Source organism: Molothrus aeneus, chromosome 2, assembly GCF_037042795.1.
Source record: "Molothrus aeneus isolate 106 chromosome 2, BPBGC_Maene_1.0, whole genome shotgun sequence".
Lineage (NCBI taxonomy): Eukaryota > Metazoa > Chordata > Aves > Passeriformes > Icteridae > Molothrus > Molothrus aeneus.
Window position 1 is genome coordinate 69058584 of NC_089647.1, and position 13160 is coordinate 69071743.

At 34.4% G+C, this 13160-nt stretch overlaps 1 protein-coding gene across 3 annotated transcripts in view; it reads right to left on the reverse strand.

The window, feature by feature from the left end:
* Positions 1-865: 865 nt before the first annotated feature.
* The window catches only part of RBM26 (RNA binding motif protein 26), a 48223-nt gene continuing 35928 nt past the window's right edge, over positions 866-13160 (reverse strand). For all 3 annotated transcript variants that reach the window (XM_066545094.1, XM_066545095.1, XM_066545093.1), the window contains 4 exons: positions 10826-11035; positions 9112-9198; positions 6278-6391; positions 866-3029 (listed from right to left, as the gene is read on the reverse strand). In XM_066545094.1, coding sequence (XP_066401191.1) covers positions 2940-3029; positions 6278-6391; positions 9112-9198; positions 10826-11035 — 501 coding nt within the window. In that variant the 3' untranslated portion in view covers positions 866-2939. The remainder of the gene's footprint in view (positions 3030-6277; positions 6392-9111; positions 9199-10825; positions 11036-13160) is intronic.

The following is a 13160-nucleotide window of genomic DNA, read 5'->3' on the forward strand; positions in this document are numbered from 1 at the left end:
CCAAGCCAGCAGGATGTTTGGTTTGTTGACTGAAACAAGGATGCTGCTCCAGGTGACAAAAGATTTCACTGTAAGCTATGTTAATAAGGATCTGACTGAACTGAAGTGACAAGCATTGGCTAAGGTAGCAGCAAAAAGATGGAGAGAAGAGCAGGAAGACAGAGCAAGCCAACAAGAAATCAAATGAAGAAAATAATTTGACAATGACAGAAATCTGTATAGAATCCATTCAGACTGTAACTGGGACACTGTTTTCTTATACTGAATGACACACAGCCACAGATTGGTTTTTGACTGGAGTTGGTTTTAAAATGAGAATAAACCAAGCCATTCTGATCTAGGTGTTTTTCAACCATTCAGAATGTCACAAGGTAACAACAGGGAACAAAATACACACCAGTAGAAAGTTTGCAGAAGGAAGGTGATAAAAAGAATTTTAAAAGGTTTCCTCCTTTGCAGGGTGCAAAGTTTCAATGAAATGAATCTTGGATGGATATGCATTACCAGGTTGAATTCAAAACAAGCAGGCAAACTTGGAACCCAAGTTTTCGAATTATATAATACAGCAATTTCAGATGATTTGTAAGAAGCACCTGTATAATAAATACACTTATAGTTGGCGGTAGCTTGTGTTGAGTGACTGTAGTGAAAAGGGAGGTTTGAACAGCAAAGCATGCCACACAAACACTTTATGGAGCGTGGACAGTGTTTTACAGTGCTGTACCTGTTCTGTAAGACAACACACAAAAAAATCTCCACATCATGGATTGTCAATTTGGCACCCTTCAAATATACTAAATTAATTAAATAAGTAGGAAAACTTGCACTTAATTCAGTGAATTAGAACAGCTCATTGAGCACTGGATAAAAAGGTTCTTAAAATATTTTATTTTGCCTGAAATTCAGTGTAAAAGGAAATCAATATCCCAAATACAATTCCTTATGGCAAAATTTAGAACTTAGTGTAACAAGCACGGCAGTCAATTGTGACATTTCAATGTGAAACTAGGACTGTACAAAAATTTAAGTGCATGTTTTTTGCAACAAGATATGCATACACATCAGGACAGAGGGGAAAATCAAACAAAAAGCTCAAAAAAAAAAAAACAAAAAAACAAAACAGGATCCAGTTCTTGAAATCCCTTCAAATAACTGAAAAGCACAAACAAAAATTCTACAGCTGGAGCTCTTCTCTCTAGAATGCTACTACTTCTACTTTCCTCCATTCCTACTTTGGAATTGAAAAAAAAACAAAACAGGGACATGACTTATACCCGTTCTCCCCCTCTTTCCAGCAAAAGACAAAAACATGGACTAAAGAAAACACTTAACTGAAGTACTACCACAAAATCACAGAATATTCCAAGTTGGAAGGGATTCACAAGTATCATCGAGTCCAACACTTAAGTGAATGGTGGTACAGGTTCATATCCATCTATTTGATAAGTAAGACAGTGGTTTTATGATGCACTCGTTAATGAATTAATGGGGGGAAAATACTAAATCAAAACAACACCGCACCCACTCCCTTCAGAAAAAAACAAAACCCAGGAATTTAATACTTAACATGGATTTTCTTTTGAAACCAGTCCAGTAAAATGCCACTAAGTAGAAATAAAACCAAGTCCTTCTGAGAAGTCCTTCACTGCAAAAGAGCAGGCAGTTTCCCTTCCTAAGAAGCAATTTCAGACCTCATATACCAGAAAGACCAGCTAGAAAAAGCCAATGAAGACTTTCTGTAGAGTACACTAACATTTCACCTATTTTTGAATGGTGAATATGTGCTATAGTGTGAACACAGGATTTTCCAAGTGTTTCATTTGAAATGAAAAAAAGTAATCATAAAAACACAAGAATATAAAAAAATGCATTAGTTGTGTACTCAAATGTTTAGACTATTACCTACTAAGTAATTCTCCTCACATATTTTTTCTAAATTATATTTCAGTACTGCATGTAATTTTTGTGGCATCAAACTTTCTTCTAGAGTTGCCCAGAGCAAGATATATAAAAAAAATTCCTTATTGTTGAGAGTATTATTCTATTTAAGGTTTGACTTGCATCACTTCAAATTCAGAACATCCAGAAGTTTTTATGAAGAGTACACCATGTGTTAATGTAGATAAAACACGATTGAGATTGGTTTCATATATTCAGTATTATTTTAGTTTAAGTGATAGTGATTCAAGCTCCTTTTGTGAACATGGGGGTGGGGGTTGCCATCTGGAATGGTCTTTTCTCTTTTTTTTCTTTTTTTTTTTTTTTTTTTTTCATCATGAAGGACCATTGCCTTAGCTTTTTTGGTTATTGCTTTTTTTTTTTCTTTTTCTTTTTTTTTTAAGACCATTCCATTTCTTTATTTTTTTAACATCTTAAAGTCATAAGGACTTATATGCAAAGCAGTCATACACTTTATCATTAAAACCCATAGGTAAAATACGTACACAAATCCAACAAAAGGCTAGTACATAGTAAAGCCTAAGCATACTACTATGCAATATTATGAATACATAACTTTAGAGACTTCAGTTTAGTACTGTTATCTATTCATTTCTGAAAACATTCACAAAGATTTTAAATGCAAATTTTCATTCCGTATCTGGAATAGAACAAAAATTATCTATGTTATAACAACTTTTGGTCATTTGTGTTTGACCAATTCAGTAAATTACAAAGAACCCAAAGAATTCTGTAACTTTCTGTAGAACTATGTAATAAAAACATTGCATATGTTCCTAGTATGATGTCTTTAGCAATCATTTACTGAAATGTAACTCAAACATCAATCTCTCAAAATGTATAACCGACCAGCTGCTTTTTAATCTATATCTGAATCCAACTTCATCACAAAACCCCTTTTAATACAAAGATGCAGAAGTACATTAGGTAATACTAATGCAACACAGGTGCAGCTCTAGCATTGTCGTTGATCAGTTGAATCATCTTCTCCATGAACGAGATTCATTCTCCTCTTCCTCTTCATCATCATCTTGAAGCAGTGAGTCATCCACCAAAGATTCTTCCTGAAACTTCAAGAGAAAAATGTGATAATCTTAACATTATATCAAAAAACGTTAAAAATCAAAAGGCAAAATACAAATCTCTGGCACTTGCAGAGTGCTTTAATACAGAAGAAAATTTGGTTGTGAATAGGTAAACATTAATGCTTTCAATAAAGTACACTGGATATATATGTCTTATATAGATATATTACTAAATGGCAAATGAAACTTTTTTTCAATAGACTTCCAAATCACCATGACACATGAACCTCATCCTTAAACAGCTCTTCTGATTCTTCAGCATATCATTCATGCCCAAGCTGCTATATTCCCATGAAACTTAATATGCTATACTGAAAACTAATGTTTTTTTGCATGTTCACAGTATCTACATCTGTTTTCATCCTAGAGCTTAAATCCACATGTTCCACAATATCAAAAAGGCTGAATCTGGGATTTTTTGACTTTGACAGCTTAATCAAGATTGAAATCAATATAAAAATTTAAACTAGGCAGGGAGACAGGTATTTAGAGAAATTCAGACAAACTGTATTAGTATATTCTCAATTCTGTTCTGTAACATAGTAACTTGACAGAATTCAAAGCCATTGAATGTAAGTTGATTTAATTTCTATCTACATATAGACACAGAGGTGCATATAAACTAACCTATCTTGGAAATTTTTTGATGATCCCCCCTAACACAGCACTCTGCTATTGCTAAAGAAAGGAATAAAACACAAGGCTGTTTTTCCCTAGCAAAACTGCCCAGCTGTTAGATAGCTGCTGCGTTCTTATTTATTCTTTGTGTCTAAGGAATGGTAGGTTTTTTGCTACAGTATTTCCAAATTCAGCAAGAGGTGTGAAGGTTGATTTGCAAAATTATGAAGTCTTCTGAGAGAGAAACTACTATCTTCATTACTCTTGCATATGGAAAACACTGTTTCAAAAGGAGCTCTGTTGACATCTTACCTGTCTATCAATGTATGCCTGCATAGTCTGACCCTGACTAAAACACAGAAGCTTTCTGAGGACTTAAGATTCTTTCCCGGTATTCTCGGATGTTCAGTGCGCTAAAATACAACACTGCAACAGTCAAAGAGAAGTAGTCCTGGGCAGTGCACAGCGCAGAACTCTACAGAGCACAAGACTGAGTGGTAGTACAGATGATCAAAAAGCCAGGCTTCCATAGAGGGGAACAACTACAGGGAGATAAATAACTGAGGGGAACTATGACAGTGTCCCTGCACATTAAGTATCTTAAAGAAAGTGAAGAGAGAACATGGGGGTACACATAGTTGAACACTAGCATTCCTTGATATAGGACATTACAGATGATACTCAGATTCTAAAGAAACCAGCTAAATTAATACAATAAACACATGTCAAGGCCTTTTAACTAAAGACATCATATCTCTGACTCAAGAGGTCCCTCAACTGCAAACCCCTGATGATTAAAAGCTTATCTCTACTTACACTTTATACTCTTAGGGATCAACTGTTGACTCAGCAGAGTCAACTTTTGTGTTAGGCATCCAGGTGTAGAACATAAGGCATCTAGGAATACCAGACGCTTTTATAATTAGCTGCCTACTCACCAGGGATTTTCTAAAGTGCTCAAGTCCAAAAGACTTTCCTCTTATTCACATAATGGAATGGGAAACCTATTTCGTTATTAAGAATCTCACTCAGTTGAACTATATAGCTTTTTTCTTTTTTTGATACAAAGTATTCACTTTTATTCAAGTCTTAAGCCTGCTACCTTCTCTAGCATAGTACTCAGCTGAACTAACATGGCATTATAGATATGGAATATTGAAGAGAAACTTTTTATGTACTTACAACTGCTGCTATAAAACAAATTAAGTAAGGAGCAGAGCAGACAAAACCCATGAAGAGCTAAGGGTTTTGATCCAAGTTCAACTCCTAGGTATTTTCCACAAGAATAATTAGCTAAGGCAGTTAAAAGACAGATCTCTCTGTAGTTCACATACCAATGAATCTGTACATTCCTTGCTTTACTCTGCTGAAATGATTGCCTATCCCATCATGCCCTTCCTTCACTACACAAAAAGTCTCAGTGAAGTGGTTACTAAAAGAGACCTCTCAAAAATGGAGACTCCTTGCATCAACACACTGCTGTTGATCTTCCATGGCAGTACTTCCCTGAAGGAGATGTGACAAAATACCTACAATGCTCTGAAGATTCCATAATATAGTCTCTTGTTCACTCACAGCTCATGACCATCTGACAATGCTTGAGGTTTGTGTACATGAGGAAAGTAGCACTCAGTAAACTGGAATGCACAAATGTCTAATGTGAGAGGTACCTATCTTCAACTGGCACACAAAAAACAAATTGGCATTTTTGGAGACAGGAAGTCAGCAGACAAAGTGGCTTTCTTCGGGAAAAAAACAGAAAATGAACACCACCAATGTAAGAAAACTAACCAAATTTGGTTGCATCAAAGCAAACCTGTGAAGCTGCTTCTATGGTAGATCCACCAGAAGGCCACAGTAAAAAGATGCGGACAAAATATTGTCATCAAGTAAGTCAAGGTGTGCTTCTACTTCAACTTTTCTATGCCAATTATGTGGATACAGTTAACTGACAGTAAATAAATTTGGAAAAAGATTGCTTGACTTTATACCCAGGTGACATTTACTTTTCCGAATTCACAAACATAGGTATTTTGAGTGTAATGAGTTAGATTGCATCAATACATATTGCCCCACTATTCCTACATTACTCAATTAGGATTATTTGGAAAAGGCTTTATTGTCTCTTATGGACCATGATGAAGATGAACATTCAGCAAAGGTACTTAAGATCACTTTCAGTGAAGTCAGAAAATGCTCTGAATTACTCCTTCACCTGTATCCTCTGAGCCATATCCATAAAGTAAAATTCAAGTCCAAAATATGATCCTCTAAGAAATTAGTGCCAAAAGCAGATGGCACAAACCCATGTTTTGGACAAAATAATCAATCTCATATAAGTTCAAACCCGCGCCTTCCAATTTCTAGCTATATCCTCTAAAGTTTTTTGTTATGTAAGAAATGAAATATTTCTGCAAGCAAAAGCAAAGTATCTAGACTTCCAACACCCTAAACCCCAAGAAATATACAGAAATCTATTTTCAGATATCAAAATGTGAGTTAGATTAAAAAATACAATTATGAATCCACAGATAAATTTTCTTTTTGAAAAAGTTGTATTATTTCATCTTAAAAAAGAAAAATTAAAATTGAAAATAAAGAAAAAGCAAGCTTACTTCTTCTTCATCAGGTTCAGCTTCTTCTGTTTCAACAGCTGACATACTAGCAACAGGCTTGTTCCATGCCAACTTCAGCTCTTGTCCTTTGAAACGAGATCCATGAATTGCAGCCTAAAACAAGTTCAACTATCTTAGTTACAGGTGACTACAAAAGAAAGTCTAAGTTGCAATATGTTCATACTGAAGTACTGTTACTAGGTTAAATGAAACAACTTGATTCACTGCACATGCAATTCATACATCCTTTGAGGAAAATGATGAAAATACATTCAGAAGAAAATAAGCTTTGAAAACCATAAATCATTCCATAATGTGGGTAACATACTGAACCAACACCTTCCTGGTTTTCAAGTATTATTTTGCTGGGTTCCTCACCTTTCAAAGACAGACACAAAACTGTTAATGCATAATTTACTGGAAGAAGTAAGACATCCCTACAAATGATTTAACATATTTTTAAAAACCCAACAACCAAACAACTGAAAAAAAGCCCCTTTGTGATTACAATTTAATCTACTGGAAAACGTTCCACTTCCTGTAAAGCTGTTGTAATTTAAATGTAAAAATTTTTAACTTATGGGATATTCATGTCTTTCTAAGTACCAGCTGCATTAAGTGTCTGCTTTAGAAATAGTATGTTCAAATTAAAGTAACATGAATGAGCATAAATCAGTGTTAGCAACATTCCGAAATAACCGTCATGGTCACAAAAGATTTATAGTACAATCTGAAAGTACAGCATAATGTGAAATGTAGAAACAATTACATGTTCAATGACATCTGAACATGAATTGTGTGATATTAAAGTCCCCAGGTATAAATTTTAAATCTGTACATATAAATTTATGATAAATTTAAAAGATTCTATGCTTATTAAAATGCAGCTCAGGAGTTTTTTGTCCATGGTCTCATCACAATGTCACACAACTGGAATTTTTAGAAGTACTTATAAGTGACATTTAGGTCCAGAAATAACTTGTAATCTTTGCAAGAAATTACTACTACATAAAAATGCAATGTTTTACAACAGAGAATCTTCTTCTTCCTTCTAGGCTAGAACATACATGATCATAAAGTCTAGGTCTATTTTCATTTAAGAAGGTAAAACATTAGGTGCATTTACTTCACAATTTGCCTCAGCAGATGTTTTTAATGATTACCTTCTACAACTTCCCAAATTACCAGCCTAGATTTGATTGAATCCAGTTTTCATAAAATCTTCCTTTAAAAATGAAGGTGAAATTAGACACAAAGTCTAATCAAACACAAAGTTGACAGTTAAATGTTTTAATGCTCACTAAAACATGGAGATCTCAAACACTGATCATGAATCCTGATCCTGATCCTTGCACTGAATCATATTCCATCAGGGAGAAGTAAAGACTTTATTTGGATAGTCCACAAAAACAGATTATTGTTCTAGGTGACCTATTTTTATTTTCAGGGAAGCAGAACTTTCTCTCCACACTTAAAAGTATTTCTTATGTAAACTACAATGCCAAAGAATATGAAACTGCAAAAGGAAGTACCCAATACCAGGAAGCACCAGAACTAAAATCCCAAGTTTATTTCCATTAATTTATGAATATACTAATTACAGCAGCTTTTATCTTTGAACAGAACTTTTGTTCACTGTTGAACTGTGTTCCTACAATACAGCTGTGCAATACTAGCTTTCCACTATCAGTTAGTATCCACCATGTACCATTAATTTTACCTGCTTTTTTACAGAATAAATACTATCTCCATACAGTTAGTGCTCATCATTCCTATAGCTAAGAGTTTCACAAACAAAACTAACTCTGTGTTTTCTAAAACATCTTTGGCACATGGATATCAAAATTTCTAACCATAAATGATACTCTGAGTGTTCAAAGCTATTGTCCCCCGTGGTTAATGTGCATTGTAAATAGCAGTTTTTTCTGTCAATCACCTCACTGGTGTCTCAAGATGAAAAGAGAATAGTCTGGCCAGGTATGAAAACTGTGTTCAGGTAAACTCCACAAGATAAAATTTGTGCAAAATATAAAAATATACTGAAATCTTTTCATACAGCAATACTGCAAATATGAATCCACTCTTTCTGTAGTCCCTACTATTTTCAGGATTACTCCATCCCAACAGTGACACAAGGATTTTGAAGGAAAAAAAGCTTTTGTAGAACAACTAAGTTCATTAATTTGTTCAGGATCACATAATATGCCTATATTATATGCCTACACCATGGACCAAGTAAGGCAGGAGGCCTGCTGAGCCAAATGTATTAAGTTCTAATGATCCATATGTAATGATAGCAAATTATAATCTAAGTCAACTCTAGATTTTAGCTTCTAAAAGTTACTTCTGCAACTCTATGCTTCTGTAAGTCCATATATTTCTAAAAATACGCTAAAAGGGGGGAAAAAATATCAGTTCAAATCCCATTTACAGCACCAGAGGTTTTCAGACAAAGGTAAACCAAACTGATCCCCAAATAAATATATAGGTTGACTCTGCAGGATGTCAGTGAAAATTACAGGTAGACTATGAGGGTACCAAGTCTTCAGGTGAAAAAACCTGGCAATTAAATGAAGATAAACCAAGACATCTAAATATAAATTTCTAAGTGTTTCTCTTAATTTTCCTCTTACATCCTGCACCTCGCTTTGCTATAAATTAAATTTCTTAAGTACTTCAGTTCCATACAGTTCAGACATTTGTGTTTAATTTACATTTTTGTGTCAATAGTTTTAAAATAGTTAACAGCATTACATTTAATCAAATACAGAAATGTAACATAAACAGAAAGTATCTGAATGCTGCAGTGTATTATCAAGAAAGACTATACTCACAGCTTCAGCTTCTGCTCTTGTTTTAAAAGTAATCACCGCATGGAGAGAAGAGTCATCTATCTGGCAATCTTCAATTTCACCATATTGCTTTTGATAAATAAACAACAACAAAAAAAGTTTAGTAAAATAGTTCTCCCACCCCTAAAAATGCAGTCCTAAATAAAACATCATTAAAAAAAAAAGTAGAAAACTAGAACAGTGTATACTTCAGTCTAAATGCCAGAGTACTAGTCCTAGCCAGGAATACAGTTACTCATGCTTGCACTTCTAAACCATCAAATTGCTCTCGTCTCTGGATTTCCCAATTCCTATAGGTACGAGGTAAAAATATTATAGAAACAGGCTGCTCTCTGCTTCAGTATTTCTCTTCTGATTAGAAAGATGGGATCTTGAAAAGATTACATTAGTCTATTATGAAACTCTTCCACAGAAATATTTCTACAGGAGCCGCAGAAAAAGTTTGAAAACTTTACTGTATTTCAGCATCTTAATAACATGAGTTAGCTATTAAAGCAAAAAACCACATCTGTGCAGATGGACTGCACTGCTGATGTGCAGAGGACTGTGGTATCACATCACAAAACCAGCAATACAGCTCAGAGCATTTCCAATGGAATTTGAAGCAAGTTTAAAACATCAAACTTGCAACCTGCAAAATTGAATAATAATTTTTTTTCTCAGTTATCCTACTAACACTGTGAATGGATTTGTCTTTGTTCATGTTACTAAGATTCTTTTTGATTAACATTTTTGCTTGTTAAAGATAGTCAGTTTCCTATACAAAGAGAGACAGGTCCTTGTTTGATTTTTTTTTTAAAGCTTCTTGCATGACTGCCTGACAAGAAATATTAAGTACACTGACTGGAGTAGAATTTAGTGGACGAACTGGCTCCTAGACTTCTCCCTTCAGAAAGGACCACTGCAACTGAATGCTGGGGAAAAAACCCCAAACAAATAAAGAGGGTTGCACAGATGGAGATTCACATTATATTCTTAGCATTTATTCCACAAAATAAACAAATTTGCTTTTATTGTACTCTTTTTTTTTTTAATTGGAGGATAAGTGGTTTTATAAATTTATGTTGATTGTTCACTATTACATTTGCAAACAAAAATTTGCTAAAAATTATGTATGTCATTTTATCATTTTTTAGACTGAAAATAGAAAAAAAAAAGTAGGAAAATATCTGAATTCTTAAGCTCAAGTATATGATTAGACAGAAATGTTTGGATGCCTTTTCAAGATGTACACAATTTTTACTCTGACTCTTAAATTCAGAAAGTTGGGCAAAAGCATGGAAAATGTTTGAAGAAAATTTCCATTAAGCACCCATTAAGGTACTTCAACAAAGACAGACTGACTTCAGGTACTGAAAGTTTGGCAATAAATCTTTGTTCTCACCATCCCTTCAATTATTTTATCTTTTTGTACCTAAAAAAATATAAAAAATTTGTCTTGAGCAAATAAATATTACAAGCCGTTTGTCTTTGTAGGAAAAAAAAAAGCCTTGTAAATGCTATGTGATTAGAGCTATAACTAGTTGAAGCAATAGTCTATTACCTGTTTTACCTTCTCCTACTGCTTCCTCTGCATATCATGCTAAAGATTCATTCCTAGACAATATTTCCAGATGAACTGAATTCGGTGAAAATAAGTGATTCAATGGAAAGATGTTATCCAAAGGAAAAAAAAAAGAGCGCAATTATGACATACCGCAAAATGCGGCAGAAGATCTTCTCTGTCGCTCTCAGTGAAGGCGGAGATCTCCAGCGCCCTGGGCCGATGATCCACCACGGCGTGCACAGGAACTCCTCTGCCTCTGCCCCGGCCCCGGATCCCTCTGCCTCTGCTGCGCGCTGCGCCCCGGCCCCTGGCGTGAACACCTCTGCCGCGCACCGAAGAGAGAATCCCCCGCTTGGCAGCCTACGATGTTTACACGTAACAATTGATAGGTTAAAATTCACAGTCTACACGTTTAGATAGAATTAACAAACACATATACTGATGTTTTCTGAAAACACATCCCTAAGAAAGCCCCAGAAAGAACAGTTTGCAGGTCTTAAAATAACAGAAGGTGAACATTTAACTAACATTCAAAAGCTAATTATCTAAAGGTCAATTATTACCAGACCAATAATAGGATAGAAATAGGAAACAAGAACCAAGTATCAAAAGAGCCCTTATCTGTGAAGATTAACTCCTCACAGGAAAAAACACCTGCTGTATAACTGAAATTTCATTATCAAAATTTCTTGATATGGTGTCTAACTACTAAATTAGTCTCTTTACTTATGCATTTGTCTCTGAAGTTTAGGCAGGACCTTTATTCTGACCAGAATTATTTTGCCCACAGAATTTTGAGATACAAAACAAAGGCTTCTAAAGGAGCACCTCCAAGGACAAAGTATCCAATGAACACTTGGCTCTAGGTACTCAAAAATTTCCATTTCCACAGTACCTGTGTACCCCTTCTAAAGAACTAGCATATGCTCTTCAAGAACTATAAAAAAGGCCAATGACAGGGACAGTCATTAAAAAATAATTTCAAAAAGTTACTTTAAGCTTTGAAAGACCACTTTCAGGTATCTAATTTCAATGTTTACAGGAAGAAAATACACCTTTTTGAACCCAAATACATCTGCCATAGGACTCAAATGTTAAATGAAATCATCACACTTTTAATAAATCCTACAGTGTTTACAAACTCAAGCAGTGATGGCACTACTTTAATCCATGTCAGTGATGCCACCCATGAGGAGATAATTTTCTTATGGCTTTATTCATTAAATTATTCAGATAATTTTATAATAGTATATAGTTTGCTTTTTAGTTTTTTATAAACATAATCCTGAGGCGTTTGGGTTTTTTCAGTTTTGTTCTTTGTTTGGGGTTTTTTAAGCACTTTAAAATGTTTAAGTGAGTAATTCAGGGCATGCTGACTCAACAAACAAGCTGTAAACTACTTGGATTTTCTTTCAGTAAAGTCAGGGTCACCTGGAACAGAAAAACAGGTTATGAGTCAAAGAAAAAACACATTAAATATTGTGGGAGTCAAAGCCACAAGCACAATGTGTAAATAAAAGTTTTTAGAAGAATTTTTAAGAATACTGAAGAATCAAACAAACATCAAGGGAAAAAAACCTCATATGCCTCTTGTAATCTGGGCAAGGGATATATTTCATGCTGTTCCCTGAAACATAAGTGTGCATTACTGATGACCCTGTTTTTCTCCATCTACTTCTGCTGGTATTTGCTAAAGGCTTCAGAAAATTCATTTAAATATTACTTTCCTGAAAGAGCTCTTTTTTACCTAAATTAAAATACAAACAGACTTAGAGATGGAGTAGGAATAGTGCACTCAGCTATGATGCAACTTTATCTTAAATGTGCACCTACTTTTCCTATTTTACATGTCACTTATACATGTCACATTTTACAATTCACTTGTTTTATGAGATGCAGAATTTATATACAAGCTTTCAGTACACTTAGACAGTACTACTCACCATCAGAAAATATACTGTTAACATAAGCTTTTGTATCATCTCTATTCAATTGGCTTGATCTATTAGCAAAACTATTTTCACAATTACCAAAGCTGCACAACTTAGTTTTAAAGTAAGGATTTAATGCAACTTGGCCACATGTATGTGCACTGTATTTGTGTGCAGTTATACATAAGACATGACTAAACTTCACTAAGGCAAGAGCGATTTAAGTGACACAGCAGCCCTGCTTAACAGTAAAAAAAATAAGATTATCAAGTGATTCAAGAATATATTGCAAGAAAGTGCAATGTAACACAGAATAACATTCACAGTATTCATAGTTTCTCAAAACTAGACACACATATGAAGAATTTTGTACAGCCATCTCAATTTTTTTTCAAATTAAATACTTGAAGAAAAAATTGTGTGTTTACACATGGAATGCTTCTGTTAAGTTCTCCTCTTGAAACCAACACTGTAATAACATTACTTTTGGCATCTCAGGCTTTTTGGTAATCTCATTAAAAGGATGTTAACACTTAGGAACAAAAGATTAGGCA